Below are 16,753 nucleotides of genomic sequence, written 5' to 3' on the forward strand. Positions count from 1 at the left end.
GTTGCCTCGGTGACCCGGTCGCCGAAAAGGTCGGTGCCTTTTCTGGATGGGGTTTCTTTGATGGCGGCTTGGACGATGGCGAGGTCGATGATTTTGCTCCGTCAATGGTCTGAGACTTTCGATGCCGGTGGCGATGTTTATCTCTATGATCCCCACGGTCTTGAGAGGGAGTAGAGGGTGTTAAAGGCCAAGACGTCGTCGATGCCGGACGGTCACCGGCTGGAGGTCGATGCTGGCGCAAAGTTGACTGTGCCGGTTCTGATGACGTTGATGGTATAGACGGCGTCGGGGTTTGAGCGTGGAAGAGAAGTTTTATCTTCTCCATTCTAGCCTTGCGACCTTTTGGTGTCATTAGGGCACATTTGGTGCAGGTTAGGACATCGTGCTTACATCCAAGACACATTACACAGACTTTGTGAGGGTTTGTGATGGACATGGTGCGATTACAGTCCAGGCACCGACGGAACCCCTACGCCATGGCCATGAAAAAATTGAGCCGCAGTATGGTGGACGGCCAGTAGGCCACGAGGGCCAAACTCGACTGTAATTGACGGAAAACGGGTAAAAACATACCGGAGTACCGCGGCTTGACAAAAGTTGAAGGAGGGACCCCTGTGGGGTATATTAAATTTTAGTAATTCCGTGAGGAAAATTCCTGTCAGGAATCTCTACAAAGCTCCTTAACCGCATGGCTACTGCTGCACGGAAAAAAGAAGACTGAAGGGGGACCCCCGCTGGCTGCAGGGTTAGTGCCATGCTGGGCATGCCCAGTAGGGGCCAGTCAAAGTTTTGGAAACACTGACAGAAATGTTCCATGATTGGGCTCCATCCTGTGATGTCACCCATATGTGAGGACTACCATCCTGCTTGTCCTGAGAGAATGGCTTTCATCATTGTCCTTTAAGATGGCAAATTTCATATGGTCTTAACCTGAGTAACTAAATGGTTACTTGGGTAAAATCTGGCTTATACTGTGGCTGGCTGAAAATCTCCCTCCCCTTCTGCAGTTCACAGCGCGGGTACTTTTACCTGTACTGCAAAGGGACAGGGCCAGGAGTGTGTGGAGTTAGTTTTGAAATCCTCATGTGATTTCCAGTTCCAACTTTACAACTTCTGTAAAGCAGATACAAGGGTCTGCAAGTACTACAGCCCTCCAAAATCAGCCCTCAACTCCTGGTCAAAAATAACAGAAACGGCAGCAAACAAACTCTGTCCACTGGTAACAAAAAAACTCAAACACAACTCCGCTAAAAGACAACCTTGGTTTAACGAAGTACTTCAAAAACTCAAACACTCCCTTCGACAGAAAGAAAGCAAATGGCGAAAAGCTCCCTCACTGACCTCCCTCTCCGCTTACATACTCGCCCTCCACCAATACAAAAGCTCCACACTAAAAACAAAAAGGGACTTCTACGCACACAAGATCCATCATCTTATTTTTGACTCAAAAGCCCTTTTCACTTATGTATCTAATTTAACGCAAACCATTACACCTGACATTCCATTCAACCAAGCGCAAGAAAAAGCAGAGGATCTGGCCCTTTTCTTCAGCAACAAAATTTCCAACCTACTAACTCAGCTGAAGTCCAACACTTTAGCGCCATTCAACACTTACCTCCATCCTAACAAAGACATTACTCTACGATCCTTTGAACCTACCACGACTTCAGAGATACTATCGATTTTAAAGAAATTAAAACCATCGTCACATCCATTGGACCACATCCCATCCAAACTACTCCTACTAATACCAGATACCATCTCCAAAGCTTTGACAGACATTATCAACTGTTCATTAGCCCAAGGAATCTACCCAGACGACCTACAAACTGCCTCCATCAAACCGCTCTTAAAAAACCCCAACTTAAATCCTAAAGATCTCACCAACTTCCGTCCAATATCCAATCTCCCTTTCTTAGCCAAGGTAACGGAAAAATTAGTTAACGCCAGACTTTCAGACTACCTCGAAGAACACAAAATCCTGTTCCCAACCCAATACGGTTTCCGAAAATCTTTAAGTACTGAATCACTACTCATATCACTAACAGACTACCTTATCATGGGCCTTGATAAAGGTCAAGCCTACCTACTGATCCTCTTGGACCTCTCAGCTGCCTTTGACATGGTTAACCACTCCACTCTACTAATTCAATTAGCGAACATCGGAATAACAGGGACAGCTTTATCCTGGTTCAAATCATTTCTGGGGAACAGAGGCTACAAAGTCAAAATACATAACAAAGAATCTCAGCATTATCCTTCATCTCTGGGAGTTCCGCAGGGCTCCTCACTCTCACCTAAGCTCTTTAACATTTACCTACTCCCCCTCTGCCAACTGTTAACCGAACTAAACCTTAAACACTTTTTGTACGCTGATGACGTCCAGATAGTCATCCCCATCAAAGAATCCTACTCTAAAACTCTTGAATTCTGGGAATCTTGTCTTCTAAAAATCAACGAACTCCTGTCCAGCCTAAACCTAATACTAAATTCTTCAAAAAGCGAACTCCTTCTAATTTCTACTGAAAGCAGTAACATCAACACAAATCCTCCACACAACTTACATATTTCACATGTAAGAAACCTGGGAGCTATTATTGATAACAGGCTAAACCTAAAATCATTTATTAATCAAACTACCAAAGACTGCTTCTACAAACTCCAAGTCTTAAAAAGAATAAAACCACTTTTCCACTTTCACGACTTCAGAACAGTATTGCAATCAATAATCTTCTCTAAATTAGATTATTGCAACTCCATTCTATTAGGTCTCCCGTCATCTCATACCAAACCCCTTCAGATGGTACAAAACACGGCAGCGAGAATTTTAACAAACACTCGGAGAAGAGACCACATATCTCCGATTCTCAAAGACCTTCATTGGCTGCCAATCCAGTATAGAATTTTATTTAAATCCATAACTACTATCTACAAAGCCATCCATCAATACTCTCCGCTTAACCTTCAAATTCCTTTCAGAAAATATACTTCCTACAGACCCATCAGAGAGTCACTCAGAGAATCCCTACAAGTACCACACTCCAAAACCACTCGGCACATAACCGCCAGAGACAGGGCTTTCTCCACTGCAGGACCGACACTATGGAACTCCATCCCACCAGATTTGCGACAGGAACCCTGCCTTACCACTTTTAGGAAAAGACTCAAAACGTGGTTATTCATAAAAGCCTTTCCAGACACCAACTGAACCATCATTTACCACTAACTTATACTCAGACATTTTCTTAACTTGGTAATTAACTACCTCTCCTCAATAGGGAAATTCATTGACGTTGCAAATGCTATAATTTAGGCCTCACCATTAATTAGCAAACTTGTTGCCTATTTTAAACTACTAGCCCCTTTTCTCATTTCCAAGTTGTCATTCCCCTGTTTTATTGTAACTGCAATCTTTTATCTAACACCTGTTAAAGTTTATTATTACTATTTATTATTACTTTGTGTTTCCTCACCACTTGTTAATTGTAAACCGGCATGATGCGATATCCTTCGCGAATGCCGGTATAGAAAAACTTAAAATAAATAAAAATAAATAAAATAACTACAGTACCTGCAGCGCTGGCTGTCCCCAAATTTCCAAAGGGAAACCCTGCAGGGAGTCTCCCTTTGAAAATTCGATTTCAGGCCCACAAGTACTTTATTAGTCCCTGCAAGCCCTAAATAGATTCTAAACATTGCCTCCTATATGTCCTTACTACATCAAGTTTCTTTCACTCATTTAAAAATTGAAATGATATTTATACCTGTTGGATTGGACTTTGCGCCTGAAATAGTATTCTTCGTCCAAGTAATTCTGCAAAGATACATCCTACAGACCAGATGTCAATGGCATTGCAGTAGTGACGGCTGCCCATTAGGATTTCTGGAGCCCGGTAATACTGAGTGACAACTTCCTGAGTCATGTGACGGGATTCATCAGGTTCTTCTACCCTGGCCAATCCAAAATCACAAATCTAAACACAGGAAATTCATTAAAAAAATAAAATTAAAATGTGAAATTCATACAAAGTATACTGCAGAAAGCAGTTTGTTCTATAGCAAAAGAAAAACATACGTATACATTGATACATGTAACACACAAAAGCCTGAAGAGAACTGGCTGAGCTTTAGTTAATATAGATGGGGTTTTATGGCAGGATCAGTAGTTATGATTCTTCTTACACTTTTGTGTTTTTAGCACCTTTTCTTGTTTCATCTTCCTAGCTACTAAAACAATTTGCTTTTCTCACCTGTGCCTCCCCTGCAAACTCCCCTTCCCTAGTGATATTTGGATTTCCTAAGCCAGTCCTTAAAAACTCAGTGCTAGCATTCCCTGGTCTCTTTTACCAGGCCAAGCCTGAGGTGAATGACTTTAAACAGATACATTTTAATTAACTGAATATGAATGTGTAGGAAAAATATATGCACATGGTCAATAGCTCAGGATGAAGCTTTGCTGATTGACGCTACAGCACACAAGTTTGAAATTTGGGCAAATTCAATCTTTCTAAAATAAAGATAACAGTTGCTTCTTTATAAAGATCTATTGATTTGTATTACTGCATAAACACGCCATAATATTTGTGAGGGCTGGATATAAAGATTTTAACATAGCAATTACAGAAATGTATAATGGTCTACATTTCATGTAACAATATTTTTTAGACCTAGTAGCTTCCTCAGTCTACTTTGGCCTTCCAGCTCAACTGTAACTGGGGCTGGGACCTGGTGCCAGGTCCCTGGTGCTGGGGCTGGGACCTGGTGCCAGGGAATTTTTATTTATTTTATATCCCTTCCCATGAATAGCAAAGTTGCTTACCTGTAACAGGTGTTCGCCAAGAACAGCAGGATGTTAGTCCTCACACATGGGTGACATTATCAGATAGAGCCTGGCATGGGAAACTATGACAGACACACTGAGCATGCCCAGCATGCCACTAACCATGTGTCTATGCGGGGTCCCTCTTCAGTCTTATAACATAGATTTCGTGGGAAAAAAATAAAGTGGAAGAAACCCAACTCCGCGGGGTGGCAGGAGGGTTTCGTGAGGACTACCATCCTGCTATCTTTGGAGAACACCTGTTACAGATAAGCAACTCTGCTTTTTCCAAGGACAAGCAGGATGGTAGTCCTCACACATGGGTGATTATGTAGCTACAGGCTGCTCCCAACATGGGCAGCACAGAACAAGTGCCAATGTGCATATCAACAAGAGCTGCTAGAACTAGGGGAGCAAGCATGCAACCAAGGAAAGGGCTCGAGGTAGGAAGAGTTGGGTTTCATGGCTGAAAAAGATTATGGAGGACCGACTGACCAAAATGACTGTCATGATGTCCATCCTTGTCCAGAATAATGAGAGGTGAACATGTGGAGGGAGCTCCAGATCGCCACCCTGCATATCTTGTGATTGGGGGACAGCACACAAGTGAGCCACCGAAACAGACATGGCCTGGACGGAATGGACCTTGACGTGGCCGTCAAGCTGCAGACCTGCTTGAGCGCAGCAAAAGGAAATACTGTCTGCTAGCCAGCGGGATAAGGTCTGCTTAGATAGTGCAACACCCAACCTGTTTTTGTCGAAGGAGACAAAAAGCTGAGTGGACAGACAGTGAGGTGCCGTCTGTTCCATATAAAAGGCCAGAGCCCTTTTACAATCCAGAGTGTGCAGAGCCTGTTCACCCTGGTGAGCATACGGCTTTGGAAAAAAGGAACTGCATGACTACCTTAGGAAGGAACCTTGGGTGTGTACGTAAAACCACCTTATCATGAAAAAAGTTTGTGTAGGGGGGGGGGGGGGTAACGACACCAGAGTCTGCGTGCTGAAGCAGCCGCCACGAAGATGATGACCTTCCAGGATAGTTACATCAGATTGCAAGACTGCAAGGGCTCAAAAGGAGCCTTCATGTGCTGGGACAAGACCATGTTGAGGTCCCAGGAGACCACTGAGGCCCGAGTAGGAGGCTTCAGCTGCAACAAACCTTGCATGAAGTGCCCCATGAGTGGATGGGTGGAAACAGAAGCACCATCTGACCCCTGATGGGATGCTCTGATGGCACTAAGGTGAACTCTCAACGAAGTAGTCTGCAGACCAGAATCGGAGAGGTGGAGTAGGTAGTCCGAAAGCTGCAATCCAAGACCGTGCCCAACATACCACACCGAAAACATCTTCCACTTGAGATTGTAAGACTTCCTCGTGAAAGGTTTCCTGGACTCCAAGAGGACTCAAGACATACCTTCCGAAAGGCCTAGAGCCTGTATGGTCATCTGGACAACATCCAAGCTGTGAGACAGAGCTTGGAGGTTGGGTTGGTGAAGTCTGCCCTGGTCTTGGAGAGATCAGGTCTGGATCAGTCCCCAACCAGATCGGAGGGTGTGAGGCTAACTCCCATAGAAGCGGGAACCAGACTTGGCGAGGCAAAATGTTGTGACCAGGATCATGGTGCCTCGGACCTGTTGTAGCTTTTAGAGTGTTTTCAAGATCAGCGGAAGGGAAGGATAACCGTACAGTAGACCGGTGTCCCAGTGAAGTGAAAAGGCATCCGACACCGATCCCCTGCTCGCCCTTCCCAGTGAGCAGAACTGATCCACTTTCTGGGGAAGCAAACAGATCCACATCTAGGGTGCCACACAAGCGAAAGAGGCAGTTCGCTACCTCTTGATTCAGGGACACTCGTGGGGTCAGAAGGCCTGACTCAAGGAAGCCACCAGGACATTGAATGTACCGGGGAGATACACGGCTTGGAGAAAGATGCCGTTATCGAGGGCCCACAAACAGATCAGGTCAGCTTCCTGATAAAGGGCGTATGACCCTGTTCCTTCCCTGTTTGTTCAGATACCACATCACCACCTGATTGTCGGTCTGAACCAGGACTACCTTTGCTGTACCGTCGCAGCCATATGCCCCAGAAGTCGTTGAAACTGGAGTGCTGAGACATGAGCAACTGGAGTCTCCACCCTGCCTTGAGGCAGAAAGGATTTCTTCTGGATAGTGTCCAGCCTGGCCCCAATAAAGCCCAGTTGCAGCAATGGCTGGAGATAAGATCTTGGATGGTTGATTAGAAATCCCAGATTCTCCAGGATGCGAATGGTGACCTATAGGGAACACAGCTCCCCCTGCCTAGAGTCGCTCTTGATGAGCCAATCGTCGAGGTAAGGGAAGACGTGAGCCCCTCGCCTCCTAAGATAAGCTCCCACTACTGCCAGGCATTTGGTTAAGACCTGGGGTGCAGATGCTAGGCTGAAGGTCAGTACGCGATTACTGGTAGTGGTCATTTTTCACCAGGAATCATAGGTACCTCCAATTCACTGGAGAAATCGGGATATGGGTGTATGCGTCTTTGAGATCAAGGGAGCAGAGCCAGTTCCCAGCCCTGAGGAGAGAAATTAAAGTATCCAACGAGACCATTTTGAACTTTTCTCTGACAAGAAACCGGTTCATGGCCCTCAAAACCAGAATGGGGCGAAGGCCATCAATTCTCTTGGGAATCAGGAAATACCTGGAGTAGAACCCGTCTCCCTGTTGGCCTGGCGGGACTGGCTTGACCACTCGAGCCATTAAGAGGGCAGAGAGCACTAATTGTAGCATCTGCTGGTTCTCTACGCTTCTTCACCGGAGACACGGAGAAGAATTTATTTATTTATTTATTTATTTATTTAACACTTTTTTATACCGACCTTCATAGTAAAACCATATCGGATCGGTTTACAAAGAACAAGGGGATAACTAAGACAAATAACTGAGGATAATAACAATAGAGGAGAATAAGGCAAAGTTACAATTAACAAGGAGTAAAAAACTTGGAAGCTTAACGCTGGAAGAAAGAACAGATAAGAAAAAGAAAACATGTAGGAAGGGATTGCTACATGGTACAATAGTGCAATACAGATTATTGTATACAGTGCAATATCAATGTGGGTTAAAGCTAAAGATGATTAAAACTGGAGGTGCCAAGGTCTGCCGTTTTGAAGGTGCCAAGGTTCATCGTTTTGAGGGAGCCAAGGTCCATCGTTTTGAAGGATAGAGGACCGAATTGGCCAAGAAAGTGTAGGCGATTAGTGATTGTCTGGGGGATCGGGGAAGGCCTGGTGAAAGAGCCACGTCTTGAGTTTTTTTCTGAAAGTTGAGAGGCAGGGTTCCAGTCTGAGGTTTGAAGGGATGTTATTCCAAATGGATGGTCCAGCTGTTGAAAATGCTCGGTCTTTGGTCGAGGAAAGGCGTGTGGCTTTCATGGGGGGGAAATTTAAAGTGCCTTTATGAATATCTCTAATAGGTCTGTTGGAGGAGTATAGAGTTAAGGGAATTTCAAGGTCGAGTTGGAGTTGATGATGGATGGATTTGTGTATAAGAGTGATTGATTTGTAGAGGATTCTAAAGTTCACTGGTAACCAATGAAGTTTTCCGAGGATGGGAGAGATGTGCTCTCCGCGGCTGGTGTTTGTTAGTAGTCTCGCTGCCGCATTTTGTATCATCTGCAGAGGTTTAATAGTGGATTTAGGGAGGCCTAGAAGAAGGGCACTGCAGTAGTCTATCTTGGCAAATAGCAACGCTTGGAGGACTGTCCTGTAGTCTTGGAAAAATAGTAGTGGTTTGAGTCGTTTAAGGATCTGGAGTCTGTAAAAGCAGTCTTTGGCTGTGGTGTTAACTGTTTTCTTTAGGTTTAATCTGTTATCCAGAAATACTCCAAGGTCTCTCACATGCTTGTGGGAGAAGTACGAGTTGTAAGGAGATGATGAGGGAAAGTTTTCTTCATTTGAAGAGATGAGGAGGATCTCTGTCTTTGCAGCGTTCAAGATCAAATTTAATCTATTGAGTAGATTGGTGATGGATACAAAGCAGTTATTCCAGTGGGCGAGCGCTTTTGAAATAGAATCTGTGATAGGAATTAAAATCTGCACGTCGTCTGCATACAGATAGTGAATTAGATTAAGATCAGTTAGCAGAGGGGAAGGAGGTAAATATTGAAGAGGGTTGGGGATAGGGAGGATCCCTGAGGCAAACCAAGATTGGATTTAGTTAAGGGTGATTCTTTATTATTAATTTTGACTTTGAAGGTTCTGTTACGGAGGAAGGACTTGAACCATCTGTGAGCTGCTCCTGAGATACCAATGTCTGCTAGGCGGTCCAGGAGAATGGAGTGGTTGACGGTGTCAAAAGCCGCCGAGATGTCTAGCAGGATTAATAGAAAGGAGTAGCCTCTGTCAAGACCCATCATGATGTGATCTGTAAGTGAGATGAGGAGGGTTTCCGTACTGCGCGATTTGCGGAAGCCATATTGCGAGGGGTATAATATATTGTGATTTTCAAGGTACTCTGAAAGCTGGGTGTTTACCAGTTTCTCTGTCAGTTTGGCTAGGAACGGAAGATTGGAGATGGGTCGGAAGTTGGCTAATTCATCAGGGTCTAAGTTGTGTTTCTTAAGAAGAGGTTTGAGTGCTGCGGTTTTAGGCTGTCAGGGTAACTCCCTTGGGTTAGAATGCAATTAATGATACTTGTCAAAGGACCTGAAATCGTGTTTGGAATGAGGAGAAGAAGTTTCGATGGAATATTATCTGCTGGATGACTAGATGGTTTCTGTCTTTTTAGTAAGGATTCAATCTCTTTGGTGGAAATTGATTCGAAACTATCGAGTTTGGCACTTATGAGGGAGTGAGGGTTCTCTTCTGATGTGAGAGGAGCAGTGTTAGGAGGGAGAAGGGCGAGGGTATTCAGAACCTTCTGTTGGAAAAAAGAGGCAAGTTCATTGGCCTTGGAAAGTGCTTGTTCGTCTGGAATAGAAGGAGGCGTAGATTTCGTGATTTGAGATACGTATGAGAAGAGGGCTTGGGCATCATACTGGAGATGATGTATTTTATTGGCATAGAATTCCCTTTTTGTTAATAATATAGAGGTTAATAATATAGAATGGGGTGGAGATTGTTGGAAATGCAATTTGTATCCCTGTCTTACGATGGACAGTACCCAGTGGTCCAAGGTGACTGCCGTCCATCGATCTGGAACAGTCGCAAGTGGCATCCCCACAGAGGGGTCGGCTTTCTGGGGCAAGGTTGGCTGGCTCAAACTCCTTGGCCTCCAGTCAAAATCCCGCGACGGAGTTCTGCGGTGGGGCGGGAGTCGGTCGAGGTATACGAAATTGACATGCCCTCGCTCTTGCCAGGGCCCATTGAGGTCTCAATTTAGAGACCGGTGGGTAGTACTTCCGTGGACGATAAAAGGGCTGTCTCGGATATTGCCTGGTAGGCTTTTTGCTGGAAGGCTGAGTATCCGAAGTGCTGGCTGATAACTGTTGAAGGGTTTCATGATAGTCCTTCAATTGGGCCACTGCCTCCTTTGATTTTGTCCCTGAAAACTTTCTTGCCCATACAGGGAAGGTCTGCCAGACGGTCCTGGACCTCGGGGCGCAAGTCAGAGGCATGTAGCCAAGCATTACAGCGCGCCCCAATGCCCGCGGCGACAACCCTCATAGCTGTCTTGAACACGCACACCAAAAGGACCTCGTGTTTCACAGTCTAGGCCTTGCTGGACTATCTTCTGAAGTCTTCCTGGAATTGCTGCAAGAGGCGTTCTCCCATCTTCTGGGTTTGTTTCCAGAGGCTCCTGGAGTACTGTCCCATAGAGAGCTGATAACAAGCAATCCTGGCTGTTAACACTGAGCCCTGGCACATTTGGCGATCAAGAGGGTCCAGGGTCCCGTAATCAGGGCCCAGGGGTGCAGAGGCATGAGTCGTAATCCTCTCTGCTTTCCTAAGGGCCAATTCTACCACCACCGACTGATGAGGGTGCTGACTGTGCTCAAACCCCATGGTGGGCTGGACCAGGAATGGAGATGGGGTGTTCAGAGTCGGGTGACCAGTTTCTTAAAGATGTCATATACTGGAACAGCCACCACCTCCTTAGGAGCATCCAGAAATTGCAGGATTTCCAGCATCTTGTGGCGAGCATCCTGTTCTGTCAAAAGCTGGAAGGGCCTGACTCTGCCATGGCTTTAACAAAACCAGTGAAAGAAAGATCCGCTGGAGGAAATGTTCGCCTCTCCTCCGGTGGAGAGGGTTCCGATGGCAAGTCCTCTGATTCCTCCTTGGAAGAAAAGGATGCCTCACCCTCCCAGGGATCATAGGGGGCTTCCCCTTTGATGTGAACACCTGGAAATGCGGAGCATGGACCACCTACCTGGGCCTTAAGCTTCGAGCCAGCGGGCCGTGAAGGCATCGGAGGAGCAGACAGCGGAACTGAAGGTACGGTGGGATCCGGGCTTGTAAGGGCACCGACAGATCCCTTGGCTTCGGGGGTGCCAGTGGCATCAATGCCACTGAGGGCATCAATCCCGGATGCTCCAGAAGAGCCAGAGGTTGTCGGGACATCATGCACAATGGAGGCACCATTGACCCTGAAGGACCCTCCTTGTTTGAGGAATCGCTCACAGGAATGGGAACTGGTGTCAGCAGCAGCAATGCTCCCCTTGGCTGCGAAGGGGATTGGGGCATCGGAGCTGGCTGCATTGGTAAGACACCGAGCAGTAGGTCCAGCTGCTCCAGCAGAGGCACAAGCACCAATGGAGTTGGCTCTGGCGGCGGTCCCGGCGGAACCGGAGGCTAGTTCCCCCTGCAGGGTCCGGCTGATATGCACCTTTCTAATTCCTCCTCAAAAGCTGCAGAGGATAGAACAGCAGGAGGCAGAAGAGGCAATGGAATCGGATCGACCAAGATGTCAGGGGTTGGAAGCAAACCTTCCACTGACATTGGTGGGAACTGTCGAACATCCTCGGAAGGACTGGAGGGAATTCCCTCCTCCAGATGAGACCGCTTAGGAGGCGGCATCGAAGCAGTCGATGCCTTTCCATGGTCAGCTTTCGAGGATGAGCGGTGTCTGTGTTTCCGTCGATGCTCACCCTGGTCCTTACCTGGGACCGCCATTGATGTCTAGTAACCCAACCGAGAGGACAAGGATCTTGCTCGGTCCTCCGCTCCCACCTCAGGATCGAGAAATGGTAACAGAGGGGGACCGAGGGGGTCAATGTCGAAACGCCTTTCCCTTGCAGGGTAGAAGTCCTGGACGCTGACGGATCAGATTTTTTTGACCCGAATTGCTTTTCCATTTTGACTAGTCATGCTCAATGGCCCTTATGGGTCATCTGGGTACAAAAATCACAACCATGGATGTCGTGCGATGCCCCCAGGCAAAGGATACAGATCTCATGGGGGATCTGTGATGGACAGACTCCGGGGGCACTAGCGAAAGCTGGACGACGCCATACCAAAAAGCCCATGTCAATGGCTGGAAGACGACACTATGACACTATCAGGAATCGACCGCAAGTTTGAGAGAAAAGTTACCGAAAGCGAAGAAAAAAATTTGAAACGCAGAGGGACCCTATACCACACTGGAAGCGAGTTATACCAAAAAAACACGCAAGCTCCACAGACGCAAGGCTTCAGTTTCACAGCAAGAGAGAGACTGACGAGGGCCCCACGTGGATGCGTGGTTAGTGGCATGCTGGGCAAGCTCAGTGTGTCTGTCGACAAAAGTTTTCCATGCCGGGCTCCATCTGATGATGTTACTGATGTGTGTGGACTAACATCCTGCTTGTCCTTGGAGAAAGCAAAATTGCTTACCTTGTAATAGGTGTTATCCCAGGACAGCAGTATGTAGTCCTCACATATGGGTGACATCATTGATGGAGCCCTATTGCGGAAAACTTTGTCAAAGTTTCTAGAAACTTTTGACTGGCACTCTGAGCCCACTGAGCATGCCCAGCATGCCAAGATATTCTCAGCCGCAGGGGTCTCCCTTCAATCTCGTATGTAGCAATAAGCTTTCGCAAAAAATAAAATGTATCGGACCCAACTCTGTGGGGTGGCGGGTGGGTTTCGTGAGGACTACATCCTGCTGTCCTGGGATAACACCTATTACAAGGTAAGCAATTTTGTTTATCCCAGGGCAAGCAGGATGCTAGTCCTCACATATGGGTGATTAGCAAGCTGAAGGCTGAGTCATTTTGAAGTGAAGCAACAGTGAAGTATTGTTGGCGAAAATGAGCAGCCGAAGATCACAGCAGGTTGGATGTAGGAGTTGGGATTACACTGGAAACAAGTTCTTTAAGACAGATTGTCCGTAAGCTGAATCTTGTCGTCCTTCTTTGTCCAAACAGTAGTGAGCTGCAAAGGTGTGAAGAGAACTCCATGTTGCTGCTTTACATATGTCAAGAATTGGCACTGAACGATAGTGTGCTACTGAGGTTGACATTGCTCTTACTGAATGCTCCTTTACTCGCCCTTGGAGAGGAAGGCCTGCTTTTTCATAGCAGAACTGTATGCAATCTGCTAGCCAATTGGAGAGAGTATGTTTACCCACTGCCTTTCCCGGTTTGTTTGGATCATAAGATACAAAGAGTTGAGTGGATTTCCTGTGGACTGTAGTGCGGTCTAAGTAAAATGCTAGCGCACGTTTACAGTCCAAGGTATATAAGGCCCGTTCTCCTTGGTGAGAATGAGGCCTTGGAAAGAATGTGGGTAAAACTATGGATTGGTTCAAGTGGAATTCTGTAACTACCTTGGGGAGGAATTTTGGATGTGTACAGAGAACCACTCTGTCATGTAGGAATTTTGTATAGGGTGAGTACGTGACAAGTGCTTGTAACTCACTAACACTTCTAGCCGATGTAATGGCTATGAGGAAGATAGTCTTCCATGTGAGAAATTTAAGATCACAGGAATTCATGGGTTCAAAAGGAGAATGCATGAGTCTTGTTAAGACCAAATTCAGGTCCCATTCTGTGACTGGTGGCCGAATTGGTGGTTTAAGGTGAATTAAACCTCTCATAAATCTTCTGACAAGAGGATGTAGAGATATTGGTGCATCTCCCATCTTGTTATGGTAAGCTGAGATTGCACTTAAATGTACTCTTACAGATGATGTCTGGAGACCAGAATCTGAAAAATGATATAAGTAGTCTAATAGAGAAGTTGTGGGGCAGGAGAAAGGGTCGATGTTCTTTTGCGTGCACCACAAAGTAAATCTTTTCCATTTCGAAGAATAATTCTTTCGTGTTGAAGGTTTACGTGAAGCTATAAGCACTTGAGAGACACTGGTTGAAAGATTGAGTGGTTCTAAAATCAAGCTTTCAACATCCATGCTGTCAGGGATAGGGATTTAAGGTTGGGATGGCGCAACCGACCCTGATCCTGAGTTATGAGAGTGAGAGCTATAACCAGGCAAATTGGTTCTCTGATCGAGAGGTCTAGAAGTGTGGGAAACCATACTTGTCGAGGCCAATATGGGGCTATGAGTATCATTTATTTATTTATTTTATTTAACATTTTTCTATACCGACCTTCAAGGTTGAATACCATATCAGGTCAGTTTACATCGAACAGGGGTAGATCAGTATAACATAACGTAACATAAGGAACAACTTTTTATAATTAGCAGAGACAAAAGCAGAGAAGCAAAAAGTTACATAATAACAAGGACCTTGAACTTGGAAGCTGATTCAGCTGGAAAAAGAGAAGCCTTAGGAGGGTATTAAATTAAATACATTGTGAAATGTCCGAGCCTGGTCTACAGCTAGTTAACTTATTAGGGTAGCAAACTAGTACATGAGGTGAATATTGGAGGGGAGAAGTTCCATATTCATAAGCTGAGTAGTTATCTAGTGAAAGTTTGATGGATCAGAGAAGGCTTGTAAGAAGAGCCAAGTTTTGAGTTTTTTTTTAAATGTTGGTAGGCACGGTTCCATTCTGAGTTCTGCGGGGAGGTTGTTCCAGATGGCTGGACCTGCTGTAGAAAAAGCTCAGTCCCTGGTAGAGATGAGTCGTGTGGCTTTAGATGGCGGGGCTTGTAGTGCTCCTTTGTAGGTTTCTCTCATTGGTCTGTTGGAAGTGTGGAGTTTGAGTGGGAATTCGAGGTCGAGATGGAGGAGGTTATGAATTGATTTGTGAATTAGAGTTAGAGATTTGTGTAGAGCCCTGTGACTGACTGGTAACCAGTGTAGATTACGGAGGATGGGCGTAATATGGTCTCTCTGGTTGGTGCTTGTCAAAATTCTCGCTGCGGCGTTCTGTATCATCTGTAAGGGCTTGGTTGTTGAGCTGGGTAGGCCGGTGAGCAGAGCGCTGCAGTAGTCAATTTTGGCAAATATTAGGGATTGAAGAACAGTCCTAAAGTCATGAAAATATAGGAGAGGTTTGAGTCTTTTTAACACCTGAAGTCTGTAGAAGCACTCTTTAGTTGTGGTTTTGATCATATTCTTTAGGTTAAGACGGTTGTCTATAATTACTCCAAGGTCTCTCACATGAGTGTGGGTGAGAAGGTGTTTGTGATGGATCTGAGACGGGAGGTTTTCTTGGTTGGAGGAAATGAAGAGGAGTTCAGTCTTAGAGGCATTGAGGACCAGATTTAGACTGTTGAGGAGATTAGTGATGGCTTGTAAGCTGTTGTTCCAGAGTGCGAGGGATTTGTTAATAGATTCTGTTATGGGAATCAGAATCTGAACATCGTCTGCATAGATGTAGTGAATGAGGTTAAGACTAGTTAACAGTTGGCAAAGGGGAAGGAGGTAAATATTGAAAAGGGTAGGTGATAGGGATGAACCTTGTGGTACGCCAAGAGAGGAATTTGTAGATGGTGATTCTTTACTGTTGATTTTGACTTTAAAACTTCTATTACTGAGGAACGACTTGAACCAATTGTGGACTGTTCCCGAGATGCCTATGTCTGAAAGGCGATTCAAGAGGATGGGGTGGTTGACTGTGTCGAAGGCCGCCAAGATGTCTAAAAGGATTAGGAGAAAGGAGTGTCCTTTGTCTAGACCCATAATAATATGGTCTGTTAGAGATATGAGTAGGGTTTCTGTGCTGCGAGATTTGCGGAACCCATATTGGGAAGGGAAAAGTAAGTTGTGATCTTCTAAATAATCCGAAAGCTGGATGTTGACCAATTTCTCTGTGAGTTTGGCTAAAAATGGTAGATTCGAGATAGGGCGGAAATTAGCCAGAACACCAGGGTCTAGGTTATGTTTCTTGAGGAGTGGTTTCAGGGAAGCGTTTTTTAGACTATCTGGATAGAATCCTTGAGTTAAGCAGCAGTTTATGATTTTGGTTAAGGGACCAGAGATTATATTTGGGATAAGTAGCAGTAGCTTGGAAGGTATGTTGTCCAATGGGTGGCTGGATGGTTTCTGCCTTTTGAGAATGGATTCGATCTCTTTGGTCGATGTTAATTCGAATTTGTCGAATTTGACTCCCTTAAGAATGTAGGTGTTATCGAATGAGGTGTTGTAGTCAGACTTGGTTGGAAGGCGAGCAAGTGTGTTTGAAATCTTCTGCTGAAAGAATAGGGCTAGCTCATTTGCTTTGGATTGAGCTTGTTCGTCAGGTATCGACGGTGGTAGAGACTTTGTTATTTGAGAGACATATGCAAAGAGGGTTTTTGCATCAAATTGAGATCATGGATTTTTTTACCGAAGTATTCTCTTTTTGCTTTTAGAATTGAAGTCCTGTAGAAATGTAGAGTTCCTTTGTATGACAATAGTGTAGTGGTGGAAGGTGCTTTGCGCCATTTATTTTCTTTGTGGCGTAATTCTTGTTTTATCAGTTTCAGTTCGCTGGAAAACCAAGGTTGATTTTCTTTTTTTGTCGTGTTGCTTAGTTTCGTGATTGATGGGCAGAGTTTATTTGCTACCTCTTCAGTGATCTTGTGCCATGATAGCACTGCTGTGTTAGGGTTGGACAGATCTAAGTTAGAGAGTTCCTTGGAGAG

General features: G+C 45.4%; 1 protein-coding gene across 4 annotated transcripts in view; it reads right to left on the reverse strand.

The window, feature by feature from the left end:
- NLK (nemo like kinase) overlaps nucleotides 1-16,753 on the reverse strand; it is a 642,623-nt gene that overhangs the window by 180,139 nt on the left and 445,731 nt on the right. For all 4 annotated transcript variants that reach the window (XR_003858197.1, XR_003858198.1, XM_029612542.1 and 1 more), the window contains one exon: nucleotides 3,765-3,974. Coding sequence is in view for 2 of the 4 variants with exons in the window: in XM_029612542.1 (XP_029468402.1) it covers nucleotides 3,765-3,974 (210 nt within the window). In the remaining 2 variants the exon portion in view is untranslated. The remainder of the gene's footprint in view (nucleotides 1-3,764; nucleotides 3,975-16,753) is intronic.

Source organism: Rhinatrema bivittatum, chromosome 8 (genome assembly GCF_901001135.1).
Source record: "Rhinatrema bivittatum chromosome 8, aRhiBiv1.1, whole genome shotgun sequence".
NCBI lineage: Eukaryota > Metazoa > Chordata > Amphibia > Gymnophiona > Rhinatrematidae > Rhinatrema > Rhinatrema bivittatum.